The following is a 17605-nucleotide window of genomic DNA, read 5'->3' as shown; positions in this document are numbered from 1 at the left end:
GCTAAAAAATATGTCACACAAACTACAGATACTTCTGTGGCACGGGACGTGGACAACATTTGCATAACGAAGTAGAATGGACAATAGTTCACCAGACTCTCCAAGAGGTTCTGGTGAGTTCGACTGATGAACCCATACAAGCTGTAACTCCAAATAGACATTTACATCCTCTAGACAGAATCTATGATGTAAAACTCCCAATTGAAGGTGACATATCACTTCCAATTAAAGCAGTATTCTAGCCACCTTTCTCTAATGCTTACAGGATTATTCTCACAGAGGTTGACTGTCCCCCTCCAGTCTTTATTACAGCTGTACCTTGAGCTGAGAAAATAATACATTTAGCATTTTCCTCCACAGTCCCTGAAGATATCAGGGAAATATGTGCAAGGAGTTGGCTCAGAAACAGGCTCAAGTATATACTAGAAACCAAGAGGTGGGATAAATATTCTATTTCCCGTGTCAATCCTTTATGGCACTAATAATGCCAATAGCTCATACTTTCAGTAATGGAAGACCTAGTGCATTGCAAATGCTTGCATAGTGAGCCAGGAACCAGCATTGTATGTCTCAGTACAGTACCTCAAGCTGCTCCTAGAGGTCCCTAGTGAGCAAGGCACCAGCATTGTATGTCTCGGTGCAGTACCGCAAGCTGCTCCTAGAGGTCCATAGTGAGCAAGGCACCAGCACCGCATGTCTCAGGGAAGTACAGCAAGCTGCTCCTAGAGGTCCCTAGTGAGCAAGGCACCAGCACTGAATGTCTTGGTGCAGTACTGCAAACTGCTCCTAGAGGTCCCTAGTGAGCAAGGCATCAGCACTGCATGTCTAGGTACAGTACCGCAAGCTGCTCCTAGAGGTCCCTAGGGAGCAAGGCATCCGCAATGCATGCATAGGTGCAGTACCGCAATTTGCTCCTAGAGGTCCCTAGTGAGCAAGGCACCAGCACTGAGGACCTCTTTTGGTCACATATGGTACTGCACCCTGCTGAAGATATGGTACATCTACCCTACCCATGATGCATTGCATGCAAGGCAGTACTAAGAGTACATTAAAATAAGTATGTCCACATATACAATTAGTAGCTTTCAAATGTGACAAAATAATTATTACATTCATTTCAGATTAGGCTGTACTCTGTGTGGAGCTCATGAAGGAAAATTTATAGACGGTCTCATATAAATGTGACATGTTCAAGTGAGCAAAGTAAGCACTGCCAGCTTAGGTTAGGCCCACGTGAGTGCCTTGTCTGAAGCCTTTTAAGAAAATAGTGCTTTGAGGCTGCAATTAAAACCTAGGGAGAAACAACACATCCCTTGCCTGAAGCCTTTTAAGAAAATAGTGCTTTGAGGCTGCAATTAAAACCTAAGGAGAAACAACACAAGTTAACACGGGATGTCCTCATGGAAGGTTACAAGAAGAGAGAAGGCGGTATTAAGGAGGGACTACTAAGCCTATTGACCAATGAAAAGCCACAATTTACAAAGGGCAGGGACAGGACCCAATTAAAAATATGGGCAGAAAGTGGGCGGAGATTTATGCACATATCCTAAATGCAGCATGTCTCGAAGAGACAGCACAAGCGCTGCCGAGGCGAGACCTAAAAAGGCAGCCTGAAAGAATTATTTAGTGTACACCATGAGCCCGCATTAACACACACTCTTGGTTCACCTCTGCTGACTGAAATCTCCCCATTACCAAAATGAACAAAACCCTGCAAACTATTTACAATAATAAATAATGGGCAACAGCCTTTACCACAAAGTATTTGCCACGAAATGCAATTATAACACATTTGTTATAGCACACGCTTTACCACACAAGCCTTTACCACACAAGTCTTTACAATTACAACGCATATACGATTGTATTGGTGAGTATGCAGTAAGTCGTTTATATATTTTTAAGGGTCATTAAAAAAGGTGGTTGGAGGGCCCCACCCCCGAAAAAAATATATAAAATTAGAAATAGTAGCAACCTGTAATTAACATATATAGGAAAACAATTAAATTATGTATTTTGTTTACAATTTCGTATTCAGATTCGATGTATAATTTTTGACCAGTAGGTGGCAATGTTAGACTGTGGCTGGATTTTTCTGTACCAGTAAGTGTGGTAAAGTATGAGTGGTAGTGGATTGTGTGTAAAGGTATTTCACATGCGAGTGAATGTAAATACGTGGTAGTGGCATGCGTTTTTAAATCGGCATTGTAAAAACGTGCACGGCAAAGGAATGAGTGGTAATGGCACACAGCCATAAATAATAAGTATATACGCATACATATCTGCCTAGCCCCTCCACTGAGAACTAACTTGACATATTTGCTCTCATTTAAGCATGGTCCTCTTTTTTGAGAGTTCAATTATTTTTATTAGTGTTTTCAATATATAAGGAACAGCAAATGAATAGGTTTGCTTGCACCATGAGAAAAGTCATGGCTGGCTGCTTCCAAGCTCACAACGCTGAACCATGTAGAACTGACGACTGGGATCCTTATCCTGCTTATTTCTATCCCTTTTATGGGAGACCAACAACCATTAACTCGTCCATGAAGAATCAGTCTATCTGGACAGCCTTTCTGATAGCTCGGCCTTGGGTTTGGACGGTCTAGCTCCCTCTAGTATTCCCCCTTCACATCAGCACAACTGCTTAGCTTAGGAGCTCAAAAGACCACCATCATTGGCTAAATTGGTCCAGCCTCATAGTTCGGTCCCTTTTCCTATTTCATGAGACGTTTTTTTTACTACACCAGCTTCTGATTTGAGGCATCCTAATTTTAACAGGTTTCATCCAATGACAAACGCTCCTTTAGTGCCAGTGCCTTCTTTGTTATGTCTGTCGGTAGAAGGGCCAGCCAAGCCCATTAATGATAGTGTTAAGTCACTTATGGACATATTGTGCATAGGACATGCATACATCAGCACAGCTATATGTGCTAATAGCGTAATTAGTATGCAAGTTTTCCTCTCCTGCAACCACTTTTTTAACAGCATGCAATTTTGTAGCGGTGACACTTTTCTACATTTAGTAACGCTTTAGGCTGCTGGCTTTCAAGAAAACAAAGCAACCTTCTTTTAGGAACAATTTTATAGGCCGAAAGAACCAGTGGAAAGCAGTTTAAGGCCGAACTTTACTGAGGCAGGTCTGTGTGCAAGATATGTCGGGCTTGGCATACCTTGTTTGCCACAAAAGTGCTTGTGTGTGTGTAAAATGTTTTACATAAGCTATCACAGTAAGACTCTTTTATTTCCTTCTGGGCAATTAGTGGTGAGCTCAGATCGAATGGAAAATTGTGGATATTTAGTAAGGAGAGAATAGTTGACGGGCTGCTGTTCAATAAAAAAAAGAAATTGTAGATTTTGGATTACGCATATGTTGGCGTGCGCGTACAAGTGTTACACCATCTTCGCTTGCATGCACAAAACTTTGGCAAAAGCTTATCGAGCTTTTTTGTTACAATTTAAAAAAACTATTTTGCAGCACCACTTCTCAATAAAAACATCACAATAGCCTTGCTCTGTCACGACAGTTAGAAGAAGCCACAAATAGCACCGGTTCATTAAGTCAGAAAAATAATGGAAAACTGCAAGAACATCCCAAAATTTTTTTGAACAGGAATGGTTCGATTAACTCATGTGGACGTACAACAGACACCAGATGTATCCCTGGAAAGTGTTCAGAGCTCATTTGGAGGGAGTGTCCAGTGCTGCTACGTGTCACTATGGCAGGAAACACAATTCGTTGAGAACCCAACGCCAACAGCTCAATGCCATGTTCATAAAAGGAAATTGAAAAAGTGAGCTGGACTGCCACTATTATCTCTAGCCTTTGCTTGTTCTTTCCCAGGCACGTTTCCTCTCCATTATTCCGCTGTGGACACTGGACAGGGGCTTTTCTTGTCCAGTCAGTTTGCCATCCTCCAGATCTCAACAGTCATTGCCCCCGAGGCAGCCGCCATTATGTTCCCCTCCACGCTAATCTGTAAAAAATATATGGATATAGATGCAATAAGAAGTTAGAAATCACCGCAAGGGCATATTAGACTTCAATAACAACAACAGAAGACCATGACGCCTCGCATTTGTCCAGGGCTGCATAACTATGCGGCAGCAGATTCACTCAACTATGCAACAGAAAGCAATCTAGTGATAAACATCTCAATTGTGCCCAGCTCAATCAGCACTTCAACTCAGTAGTCTACAAACGGCACATGGTGTCACGAACACTGTGACAGTGCTAACTCCGGTAGTCTGTTTTCAGTCTGTACTTCTTAATAGAAAGTTTCAAGTTCTTGTTTTTTTTGTTTGTGTAATGGGTGCAGCCATTACAATATGGCCCCCTTGCAGTGTAAGCTTATTGTTTACAAAGATGGATTCTTAACCCCTTCCCTGCACCGCGAAATCCGCCACGGCGAGGGTGGGGCTAGGGGTGTGTGCGTGGCGCTCCGGTACTTGTGACAGCTCATTAATTCGCCCACACAGGCAGGAAATTAGTGCCGCGTGGGCGGAGCCGCAGCGGCATGACGGCTCCATGCCGTCATGAGCACATGCCGCCCATGACTTATGACGGAGTGGAGCCGTCATTAGCACACAAAGGGTTAATGTCAACATGTGGATAAAGCAGGTACATTTTGTGCCACATTAGTTTGGAATGACGGTAAGCTTGGTAGCTACAAAATCTGTTTTATTCTGTAAACAAAAGTAAAAAGCAGCGTCAAATGGTCTAAAAACCCCAGGATTTATATTGCCACTGTGTCCCTGATCTCATCTATATCGATTGATAGCAATCTGAGCACATTGCTTGCATATGATTGTTCTGTGGATTATTGCCAGGGCTGTGTTCCAACTGGCTTTCTATTTTTTTGTTGAGGTATCAAACTAAGCTCCTGCATCAAAGGGTTAGAAAACAGACCACTGGCTTTGTGGATCCCCACAGCTTTTGTATAGGTTGGCGCTCAAAGCCAGCCTTGGTTGTTTCGGAGCTTTTGCGTATTTTTGTTGGAACACTCAAAAACCAATTATACCACTATAGGAAAATGGCGCACGGTACACACGCACATCACATCAATTTTTATCCTTCCCGTGTTTGCCGGTCCGCTATCACCTTATTTCCTGATCAAGACAGAGGCGACATATATCCATGCTTCGCCTCTCCAGGCTCTTTGATAAAGGCTTCTCTCCATATAGGACACTATCTACTATATATAACTAACGGCAGCCAGAAGGCACATTCATCTTCATTATACTCTGCTAAGAAATAGAAAGATTTGTTTAATCCAAGGTTGGAAGAGTCAACACTTCACAGGACATTAACATACATATGTCCGCATCCTATCAATGAAAGTTTGAAGCACTCTATCTAGAATCGACCATAGTTTGAGATCCCTTCGCTTTTTTATCCATATATGACCAACAGATTATTTTAAGTCAAGTAATAACAGACGAACAGATATTCTACATATCGCAGAAATATTTCACCTTAAGTGAAAGGCATCAACAAATTTCCAGATCGAAAAACAAGCTATTCTCCTGAAGAAGGCGGTTACTTTGTGTTTTTAACTATAGGAACATTGCTCAACAAATATAAATCTGCACTGTATTCTTTTTATGTTATTGTGTATATTCGAATTGTTTTTTAATATTGAACGAGTGATATTGTTTACTAATGTGTCTTATTATAGGTTTGCTCCTTTTTTTAAATAATTTTCGATATGATGTACATGCTGTAATTCTGAATAAATATATATACATATTTTTTATCAAGTAATTGGTTGTGGTCAGTGCATTGATGCTTCATTATATCCTCAGTTCTTTATTTAACCTAGACATTTTTAGGTAACGTGTTGCCTAGGAAATTTTGAATAATCTGTATTTACCCTTTCCAAGGAACACTATGTGGAATCAGGGGGTCCTTGTTTTATTGTAACTGAATATGTTTTAAAACAGGATATCATTTGCCTTCAAGAAACCTGGTCAAAGGAACCAATCCACCTGTATAGTTATAGAACATTTGATACCCAAGAGATAGGGGGGTCTCACGGCAGAGCTAAAGGTGGTCTTTGTATGTAAGTAAGTAAAAAGCTACATTTTGTTAGACCTGTCTCTCAATTGACGTCCCCTTGGTACCAATTTTTAACCTTGTATTCATCTGCTTCCAACTCAATAACTCTGGTTAACTTTTGTAATAATATTTTACCTGATAGTACCTCTAAGGTGGTTCACAAACTCTGCAAAGAGCTAAATACTATGTGTAATGTAAAGGGCCTCGAAAATATGCTCATTGTATGTGGGGATTTTAATTGTGCCATGTGTCCCTTTGAGGACGAAAGGATATGTGGTCTTAATAAATTAGAAGGCACACACAATATACAATTCTGCCATCAGGGTACAGGTGATCTTTTTAACAAACTAGTTTTCAACCTAGACTTAGGCTTTGCCAATGATTTATGTATAAAATCAGTCCCAATGCCGCAGACTTATAATGGTGGGGGCCACTGCTCCACAATAGATTATATCTTGCTGTCGAACAGTCTTGCCCCTAGATTACTCACTTTTACAGTTGACACAATCTCCCTGAGTGATCACTTTCCTTTATGTATCACGTTGACACTTGTTGTGAATGGCCAGGGAAGAAAGAACCTGGAGATAGATGATGCCCTGGTAAATTTAAAACTAGACAAACGAATGGTTATACACTCCGTTGGAATATGATGGACCCTGAGGTAGTTAATAAAACAATAATCACAAGGTGTAGTTCGGAGATTGACATCTGTCTGAACGAGCTAGCATCCCCTGAGAGTATACTGTTCTCATTTCAAAACTTGGCAACTGTGGTTAGGGACGTAATGTTCAAACGTGGAGGTAAAAAGCCTGCCATCCAGCGATGGTTTGATTTAAATTGGTCTCGTACACATACCCACCTGAAACAAGAACTGCATAACGTACCAAGGAGCATCACCAATATTAGACAGGCGAGGAAGAACTATAGACTGGCTCTCCAAGAAAGGAAGAATGCTCTTATAAAAGAGGCATGGGAGAAGCTTTCCGAAGCTGCACACTCAAAAGATAGTGCCGCATTCTGGAAAGCGGTTAAAACACTGTTGCTGACCCGGGTTGAGGGCCCAACAATCGAAGTAGCAATCTCAGGGGCTCAATGGATTGATAATTTTTCCAAAATATACAACGGGCAAGTACTGGCATTGGTCAAGTTAGTGAAAATTTAGGACTGATTAATCAGCCTTTTAACCTACATTTTAATATTGACGGAGTGAGTAGGACTCTCTCCGCAAGTGCGGGTCGGAAGGCCTCTGGGCCAGATGGGATTTCTGTGGACCTGTATAAGTCCAATGTTACTTTGTGGGTTCCAATAATTACTCAAATAATTAACGCCAGCTGTAAGGCCGCTTTCCCACCAACTTGGGTGGAATCCACTATTGTCCCCATATTTAAAAAGGGGGATCGACAGGATCCACTTTGTTATAGGCCCATTTCTTTATTGGACTCGATGGCTAAGGTCGTGGGACGCATTATCTTAGAGCGCCTGCAGCTCTGGGCTGAGGAAAACCGAATCTTATCAGATCTCCAATACGGTTTCCGAGAAGGCCTAGGGACTGTGGAACAGAGCCTAAATCTAGCGATATTCATGGGAAAGTATACCAGGGTGAAAAAGGGTAATCTGTATCTGGCTTTTGTAGATCTCTCTGCAGCGTTTGACTGCGTAAGGCATTCAAAGCTCTGGGAGATCATGTCACTGCTGGGGGTCGATAGAAATATTATTAACTTTATCCGTCTCATTTATAATGGAGCCAAATCAAGCGTGCAATTCGGATTGGGAAAAGAACGTACTGCCGCTTTCCTGATAGGAAGGGGGGTTAGGAAAGGCTGTGTCCTAGCCCCCTTTCTTTTCAATCTTTATATTAACCGGCTAGGGCAGGCACTTCTCAAAGATGCCAATGACTTTCCACAGATAGGCAATCACACAATCCTTAGCATTGGTATATGCAGACGATGCTGTGATCTTGTCACGTACCCAGAATGGCCTGCAGATGACTAAATAATTTCCATAATTTTATGAAGGATCTTGACCTCAGAATTAATATCTCAAAAACATTTATAATGAGATGTGGTCATGGTATTAAAAAGCGTAGGGATATCTTCGTGGAGGGAAATCCGATTACTGCCACCAAGAGCTTTTCCTATCTAGGTATCCTATTTAGTAATAATGATACCTAGGTTAAGGCCGTTGAAGCACAGAAGCTGGCGCTAGTTAGAACCACGTCCACTCTAGCCAGCTGCACAAAAAAACTGGGACGTAAACAACCTCTAGAACTTTTAAAAATATATAAAGCTAAGTGTGCACCAACTGCCACTTATGGGGTGGGTATTTGGGGCTTTGTGAATACTAACTCGATTCAATTAGTTGAAAACAACTTTTTAAAATATTTTACCAGTCCCTTCCAGTACCCCCACTTATGTTTCACATGCTGAACTGGGTCTTCCACACATATCAGACCTCATTAAAGCAGAGCCTATCCTGTTTTCGACCTGGGTTTTTACAACATGTTCATATTAACAAGATTCACACTGGGCACAATACATAGGCTTGTCTCTTTTCCCACCTTGAATGATTGGGCTAATGAGTTACAACCTTGCCCATGTGACAATCGGTCGTCCCAATCACCTATACATATTGTTTTATTTTGTAAACTATACCGGGAGACTAGAAAGGTCTGGATCTTACCAATTCTACGGAAATAGGGGTTGAGACAATGTCGCCCTGCTTTCATGAAGCTTCAGCTCCTGGACAATGAACACGTTGCTTGGAGGCTATCTATGTTTTTCTAAAATAATTTTAAACCAGAGAAAGAGTATTGCTATCTAGAATCAGTATGTTTTCTTCCCTTCATATGTACTATTAATTGACTTTTAATATGTCTTTTAGGAACACGTGATGCATTTTAAATTGATTTTATTAATGTTTTATATCTGTGCTTTTTATGATTGTTGTTTTACAATCGAAATAAAGCTTTGTTCTGATTCTGATTCACTAATGTCCTATAGATGCCTTCCTAGATAGAAAACAATGTTTGCAGAAGACTGGAGGATGGGATGGTTAGCAAGCAATCTGCAGTCAGAATATCTACCAGTTAAGGCGTTACTGAAGGTAAGTAACTTGTCCACTTGACAGAGACTTCTAGCCGCAGATTCCTTACCTTAGAATACATACCTAAGAAATACCTCCCAGGAGGTGGGATTGTGAACAGGTTCAGACGAAGAAGTAATGGAGGACCAACAGGGCAAAGTATCCATCGTGAAAACCCCGACAGTCAAAACTGTAGTGTTTAGTAAACGTGTGCAGAGATGCCCACGTAGCAGCCTGACAGATGTCAAGGATGGGGACTCTGTGAACTGAAGCAGTGGCCTAGCCTTGGCTTTGGTGGAATTAGTCCACAAGTCCTCAGGCGGTTTGCTGCTTGGCTATTGCGTAGTAGATCTTAATGTAGAGCACAATCTGTCCGGAGATGGTCCGCTTCAGCTGTTTTCATTTTCTTTGCTCCTGTGAATCCAATGAAGAGTTGATCGGTCACCCGGTGTTCTGTGGTTCGATCGCTGTAGAATGACAACTCTTTTCGGATCCAGCCGATGGAGTCTCTCGTTGTCCTTGGAAAAGTGACGTGGAGCGAAGCAGGTAGACAGTGTGATGCTTTGGCTGACATTGAAAGGCGTCCCCACTTTTGGTAGGAAAGAGGCATAAGTGCAGAGAACCGGTTTGTCTGGAAAGATGTTGGTGTATGGAGGGTGCACAGAAAGTGCCTGAAGCTCACTAACCCTTCTGGACGATGTAATGGCCACTAAGAATACATACCGTTTTGATTGTCAAGAGACGTAGAGATGTAGAGAGCAATTATGCATTGGCTCGAAGTGAGAGCGCATCAAAAACATTAAAATTAAATTAAAGTCCCCCTGGGGCATAATGAAGGGTTTTGACAGAAACGTGCTTAAGTCCTTCCAGGAAACGAGTCACAGCTTGTGACTTAAACAGGGAGGGCAGATCCGGCAACCGTAAGAAAGCCGATATGGAGACAGGTTACCCTTTAACTGTGCCCAAAACAAAGACTTACCGGGCTAATAATAAAACAAACAATACCTCAGAAAAAAGTGCAGAGAGGATGAAGATGGGTGTCAGTGCACCAACTTGTCCCCATGGCAGAGGATATTGTCATTGTTGAGGGACAGCTGGTTGCCAGAATGACTACACAGACTTCCGAAGACTGGCAGCTGATGCTCAATCTCCATGTATGAAGGCGGACAGTGCGTAGGTTCTGGTGTGGAACCCTGCCCTGTTGCTGTGACAGGAGATCCGCCCAGAGGGGCAGCCTGATAGGAAGACCAATGCTCATGTTCAGGAGTTCGGGATACCATTCTCTCCGTGCCCAATTTGAAGCCACAAGAGTGACTTGGGCGCAGTCGTTCCCAATCTTCTTGATAATTTTGGACAGAAATGGCATCAGTGGGAAGGTGTTCAGGAGGCCTGAGTTAAATCAAGACGAAATGTGTCTCAAAGCGAAAGCTGCCTTGGAAACTCCAGTGCACATAAGTGTTTACATTGTGCGTTCTCAGTCGTGGCGAGCAGATCTAAGCAAGATTTGACCCAGTCACTGAAAAGATTTTGCACCACCTCAGGAGCTGCCATTCATGATTCGTGAGGCATTGATGGATGAGTTGATCCGCTCTAGTGTTCTGAGATCCCGCCTGGTCTTGAACCACTAGGGAAATGCTCTGACATTCCAGCCATGTCCAGAGACTCGGGCCTCTTGAGCTAAGACACGGCCGCAGGCCAGGGTTCTCTGATCGCCACCTCTCCCAGATGGCCGCCCCCAACCCAGGAGTGTCACCACTCTGAGCTCTGGGTGGGGAAGGGAGAGGGGTCTGCCACTGACCCAATTGTGGCTCGTCAGCCACCACTGCAGATCTTTTTCAGTTCCCTTCGATATATGGACCAAGTTAGAGAGATTCCCATGATGCTGTGCCCACTGGAACTTCAGGTCCCACTCCAGAGGCTCACTACGCCACTGGAGTCAAGCTATCCTGGCTGATGACGGCTGATCGCCAGAAACCGGTCCTAGGATGCTTGATTCTGGTCCAGGGAAGACATGGCTTGGCAGTTCGGGCTGGACTGTTCCCATGAGGCACAGGCTCAAGACTGATTTGCATATGGCCATGTCTGAACTGGGGTGGCGTGGTGAGCAAAATAACGATAAATTAAACCCAGATCTGTGACTGGGGGTGAATGTTTTGCCAATGTGCAACATTCCTTCCATACCTTGTGTGTCCCACAGCAGAGCCGACATATACCAGCGAGCATGTGTGACCAGCATGACGCAGGAGTCCATGAGGCACAGCAGCCTCAGAGTCAGTCTCACTGAAATCCAGGATAGAGGCTCAATCATTGAAATCATAGTCTGGATATCCTGGATTCACCTCTCTGGAGGATAGGCCCGAAATTACACTGTGTCTAGAAGGGCTCAGATGAAAGGGAACATCTGAGCGGAACTAAGGTGTGACTTCGGCATGTTTACAGTGAACCCCAGTGAATGCAGGAGGTCCGTAGTAGTCTGCAGGTGGGAGACGACTGCCTGGGGTGAGCCTATCTTCAACAGGAAGTTGTTGAGGTAGGGAAGACTGGAACCCCTGACGTCCGCAGATAGGCCACAACTGCCGCCATCACCTTTGTGAAGAAAGAAAGACCAGCAAACTGAAAGTGCTGGTGGCCCACTATGAACCGCGGGTAACGTCTGTGCGCCAGCAGGACGGATGTGAGAAAATAGGAGTCTTCCAGATCCTTAGGCAGACAGGACCTGAGCATTTTGAATTTCTCCATCTTCAGGAAGTAGTTAAGAGGGTGTAGGTCTAGTATAGGGTTGAGGACTCCATTCCTTTTTCGGCACCAGAAAGTAGCAGGAATAGCAACCACAACCTACTTCTATCAGCGCTCTCTCAATGGCTCCTATGGCCAAAGGAGGCTACACTTCCTGATGCAGCAGAGAGTGTTGGGCCTCCGCAAGCCAGTCTGATTATGGTGACATGGGCTTTGGGGTTTCTGTGAATTGGAGGGTGGAAACCCACTGACAAATTTGGAGCACCCCTTTGTCCGTGGTTATGGACAGCCATTGAGGTAGGTGGTGCCACAAAAAATACTGGGTAGCCTGTATGCCATGGTGGCTGGGACTGAATGAATGAATGAATGTGGTTGGTAGCCCCTACCAATGCCATGGACAGGACAAAAGGCAGAGTGGGGCAGCGATTAGGCAGTGGCCCTGCTGTCCTTAAAGCGCTTAGAGACTTTCAGGGGTTCCTGTTCAAGAGCGTGAACAGGAGTTACAAAAAATAATTTTGGAAACATATACATCTGTGCACTGTGACACTCTGGGATCACAAGAAGTCAAACTGCACCTCAAAAGAAAACGGGAGGTTGAGGTTTCAGGTAAAGAAAAAATTATAAGCAAAAAGAAAAAATGATGGATGGAATGCTGAACAAATACAACATTCACCCCATTCACAGATCTGGGTTAATCTATCATTTTTTTGCTGACCACGCTATCCCAGTTTGGACCCAGCCATATGTAAATCAGCCTTGACCTTGCTCCATTGTGAACAATCCAACCAGAACTGCCAGGCCAGGTCCTCCCTCGGCCGTAAACAAGCATCCCGGGACCGGTTTAGGGGTATCACCCCATATCAGCCAGGCTAGATTAAATCCAGTGGCACAGCGAGCATGGGACCCATGTCTGGGTATCCCCTTTCCATTTAGGGCGGCAAAAGCAGAAAGAACAAATGAGGGACAGAATGCTGAACAAACATTCAACCCAGTCACAGAGCTGGGCTTAATAAATCGTTTTCTGCTCACCACGCTACCCCAGTTGGGACCCAGTCATATGCAAACAGTCTTGACCATGCTCCTCATGGGAACTGTCAAGCCCAAACTGCCAAGCCAGGTCCTCCTTGGAACGGAAACAAGCATCCTGGGACAGAGTTTGGTGTATTACCCCTCATCAGCCGGGCTAGCTTGAATCCAGTTGCACAGTGAGCAAGGAACCCGCATCCTTCCCACTTAGGGCAACAAAAGCAATACAGAACAAAAATGATGGACAGAATCCTGAACAAGTCATTCACTGAATCACTGAATCACTAATCATGAGTCCCCCTCTGCAACTCTGGGCAATCGCTTGCTTAATCTCCACAACGGCCCCAACAACGCTAGGATGCCTGGCTTCACCTTGGGGGTGCCCAGGAGTGGGCACCTCACAGGGAAAGGGTAGGAGGGGTTCCTCAGCGGTATTCGTACAAGCGCCGGGAGGCCTTCGGGTAGTCGTGCGCTATACAAGTACCTCTACATTTACATTTACTTTTATGACTGAGGACGATTGTTCAATTTGTTCAGCATTCCGTCCAACATTTGTTCCTTTTGCTTTTGTCACCCTAGGTGGGAAGGGTATTCCTAGTCGTTGGTTCCCATGCTCGCTGTGCCACTGGATTCAAGATAGCCTGGCTGATGAGCGGTGATACCCAGAAACCGGTCCTAGCATGCTTATTTCCGGAGACTCTGGCCTGGCAGTTCAGGCTGAACTGCTCACATGGGGATCATGGTCAAGACTGATTTGCATATGGCTGGGGTGGAGTGGTGAGCAAAAAAACAATGGATTAAACCCAGATCTGTGACTAGAGTGAAAGTTTGATGTTTAGCATTCCGTCCATCATTTGTTCTTTTTGCTAGGGAAAAAACTATGCCTGAAACTAAAGAGAAACAAAGGGTGAATGTCTCGCTTTTCTCTCCAGAGCACCTAGGCAAGACTTCAAAATACCAGAACACAAGGTGAACACTCTTCAAAATAGGGCTCTTTACACTTAAGAATGACAAAATACAAAATGGATAAAGCTCAACACTCATTTGCAAAGTAAAGGAGAATGTTTATTGCAGCAAGTTCCCGTATATCAAATGGCAATAATGCACACGTAAAATAAATGCATTTAGTGCGTAGAAAGATAACTGTATGCACACAAGAGTAAATAATTAGAACTTGAAACTTCACCAGCTGTCTGTTTAGCACCATCTTGCCAGCACGACTGGGGAACCCTTTGACAGTATCAGGCAGGAGGTCTCAACCGGGTACAAAAGCCCTGGGCAGTGCGACCACTCTCAGGAGAGTTCCTGTCAAAGCGCCAAGAGGTCTCCGTCTTTATAATCTTTACTAACACAGTGTAAGATTTCTAGAAGCTCCCCTTCCCTCAACTGTGGTGTAGGTGCCCCTTACACTCTCTGCGTCAGTGTCACTCAACGGAGCTGGTCAGGCTCCGATGAGAGCTGAGAAAGATTACTTCACTTTCTCATCCTTGGACACTGTACGCATCCCACGCTGTTCTAACAGCTTATCTTTCTTGCTGGGTAGAGTGAGAAACAAACAATCTGGGTGCACAAGTAACTTGGGCCTGCCTATGTTCGCAGTTGAAAGGGAGGGTCAGACAGACACCAGATGAACCCGTGCTCACAAAATGTAGTTAGAGTCAATGGTCAATACACGATCTCACAATGCATAATTGCCTGTAGCATTACAGTGAAACAGAAAACATTGACTGGATCTCCATCAACTCAGGAATCCATCAGGGGTGGTTACAATTTGATAGACTGTAATAAGATCAAAAAGCTGGACTGGTATTGCTCCCGTTCTTTTCAGGACAGTAAAATGAAGAGAGAAGTGGGAAAACAGAGTATCGCAGAACAGAAGAACACATCAAGCTGAAAGGGGAACCAGGGCACAAAGCCAAGATTAGAGTCAAAAGGAAGAGAAAGATTTTGATTCCAAGACATACTTCATAAAAGAAGAAATTAGCAGGGTTAGCTAAAAAATATGTCACACAAACTACAGATACTTCTGTGGCACGGGACGTGGACAACATTTGCATAACGAAGTAGAATGGACAATAGTTCACCAGACTCTCCAAGAGGTTCTGGTGAGTTCGACTGATGAACCCATACAAGCTGTAACTCCAAATAGACATTTACATCCTCTAGACAGAATCTATGATGTAAAACTCCCAATTGAAGGTGACATATCACTTCCAATTAAAGCAGTATTCTAGCCACCTTTCTCTAATGCTTACAGGATTATTCTCACAGAGGTTGACTGTCCCCCTCCAGTCTTTATTACAGCTGTACCTTGAGCTGAGAAAATAATACATTTAGCATTTTCCTCCACAGTCCCTGAAGATATCAGGGAAATATGTGCAAGGAGTTGGCTCAGAAACAGGCTCAAGTATATACTAGAAACCAAGAGGTGGGATAAATATTCTATTTCCCGTGTCAATCCTTTATGGAGTGAGCGCAAATACAGGCTGAATATCTTCTGAAGCTAGAAGCAATACACAATACAAAAGCTATTTTAAACCAAGTACCATATCAGGGCATTATAGCACCTTGTAGTTCAACATAGAACACCCCTCTTTTTCCTATATTAAAACCAGAAGGATCCTATAGAGTAGTCTTAGATTATAGGAATTTAAACTCCTATGTACACCTATGCTGTACAAAATGCTCATAGCAAATCTGGTGTGGAAACAACCTGGATATTTCCAACAGGTTTTTTAGTCAAACCACAACACCCGAAACCAAGTATATAACTGCTTTCCACTTTAACGGCTTCAATTCTGCTTCAAAAGATTGTAGCTGGCTATATGAATAGTCCTGGCTTATTTGCAGCATGCCTTATGAAAATCCTACAACCAGATCCTGAGGTGCTATCTTACACTGAGAGCAATATTTATCACTGATGATTTAAACACACATCTGACTAGGGTAGACCTTAATTACAATACTTACCACACACAGTTACAAAATTAACTTTAAAAAGTCTTAAATCACATACTTGAATGTCATTTTCCATGGGTATGAATTATTCAAGGGTCTTGCACCTTACTTCTTAAAGAAGTGTGGTAACTTGAAACTTACACATATGTTAATAAAGTTACAACCCCTGATGGGATTTCTTAATTTTACAAGGACTTATTTACCACACTATGCCGAGAGACAAAATCTTTACAGACTAAGGATAACAATCATTTGACCCAGTCCTGAGGCGGAAGCCGGGAGCTGGAGGTACTGTAACTAACACTTGGCAAAACCAAGTTTTTAAGCTTTGTGTGGTGTCACTGTTTATTTGCTCTGTATTTTTAAAACTGCCAACTACTCCCTGAAGCACACAGCGGTGCATACGCTGTCGCGCTATTCCTAATAACAAAGCGGCCGCCATTAGAGCAGGCGCGCTCGCCGGACACGCCCACTAGAGGCCACGCCCCCTTGACTACTTAAACGCTGCTCCGCAGCGCAACGACCGATCATTTGACCCAGTCCTGAGGCGGAAGCCGGGAGCTGGAGGTACTGTAACCAACACCTGGCAAAACCAAGTTTTTAAGCTTTGTGTGGTGTCACTGTTTACTTGCTCTGTATTTTTAAAACTGCCAACTACTCCCTGAAGCACACAGCGGTGCATACGCTGTCGCGCTATTCCTAATAACAAAGCGGCCGCCATTAGAGCAGGCGCGCTCGCCGGACACGCCCACTAGAGGCCACGCCCCCTTGACTACTTAAACGCTGCTCCGCAGCGCAACGACCGATCATTTGACCCAGTCCTGAGGCGGAAGCCGGGAGCTGGAGGTACTGTAACTAACACTTGGCAAAACCAAGTTTTTAAGCTTTGTGTGGTGTCACTGTTTATTTGCTCTGTATTTTTAAAACTGCCAACTACTCCCTGAAGCACACAGCGGTGCATACGCTGTCGCGCTATTCCTAATAACAAAGCGGCCGCCATTAGAGCAGGCGCGCTCGCCGGACACGCCCACTAGAGGCCACGCCCCCTTGACTACTTAAACGCTGCTCCGCAGCGCAACGACCGATCATTTGACCCAGTCCTGAGGCGGAAGCCGGGAGCTGGAGGTACTGTAACTAACACTTGGCAAAACCAAGTTTTTAAGCTTTGTGTGGTGTCACTGTTTATTTGCTCTGTATTTTTAAAACTGCCAACTACTCCCTGAAGCACACAGCGGTGCATACGCTGTCGCGCTATTCCTAATAACAAAGCGGCCGCCATTAGAGCAGGCGCGCTCGCCGGACACGCCCACTAGAGGCCACGCCCCCTTGACTACTTAAACGCTGCTCTGCAGCGCAACGACCGATCATTTGACCCAGTCCTGAGGCGGAAGCCGGGAGCTGGAGGTACTGTAACTAACACTTGGCAAAACCAAGTTTTTAAGCTTTGTGTGGTGTCACTGTTTATTTGCTCTGTATTTTTAAAACTGCCAACTACTCCCTGAAGCACACAGCGGTGCATACGCTGTCGCGCTATTCCTAATAACAAAGCGGCCGCCATTAGAGCAGGCGCGCTCGCCGGACACGCCCACTAGAGGCCACGCCCCATCGCTCTACAAATGTGCATCTACAGGAAGCGCAGCGGACGAGCGCCGTTTGCGCGCTGAAGGCGCGCCTAAGGCAAGCCCGTCTGCGCCCGTCCGCGACCAGCCGGGACCCAGGGCCACAAACCCTGGCCCCCTCCCTGCC

At 44.3% G+C, this 17605-nt stretch overlaps 1 protein-coding gene across 2 annotated transcripts in view; it reads right to left on the bottom strand.

Annotated features, from left to right (window-relative positions):
• Positions 1-1867: 1867 nt before the first annotated feature.
• FBXW9 (F-box and WD repeat domain containing 9) overlaps positions 1868-17605 on the bottom strand; it is a 166141-nt gene continuing 150403 nt past the window's right edge. For both annotated transcript variants that reach the window (XM_086950643.1, XM_086950644.1), the window contains exon 11: positions 1868-3977. In XM_086950643.1, the coding sequence (XP_086806769.1) occupies positions 3903-3977 (75 nt within the window). In that variant the 3' untranslated portion in view covers positions 1868-3902. The remainder of the gene's footprint in view (positions 3978-17605) is intronic.

Source organism: Lissotriton vulgaris, unplaced genomic scaffold, assembly GCF_964263255.1.
Source record: "Lissotriton vulgaris unplaced genomic scaffold, aLisVul1.2 SCAFFOLD_562, whole genome shotgun sequence".
In the NCBI taxonomy this organism is placed as follows: domain Eukaryota; kingdom Metazoa; phylum Chordata; class Amphibia; order Caudata; family Salamandridae; genus Lissotriton; species Lissotriton vulgaris.
The sequence above is the reverse complement of the archived record's forward strand: the minus strand, read 5'-3'. Positions and strand labels throughout refer to the sequence as shown.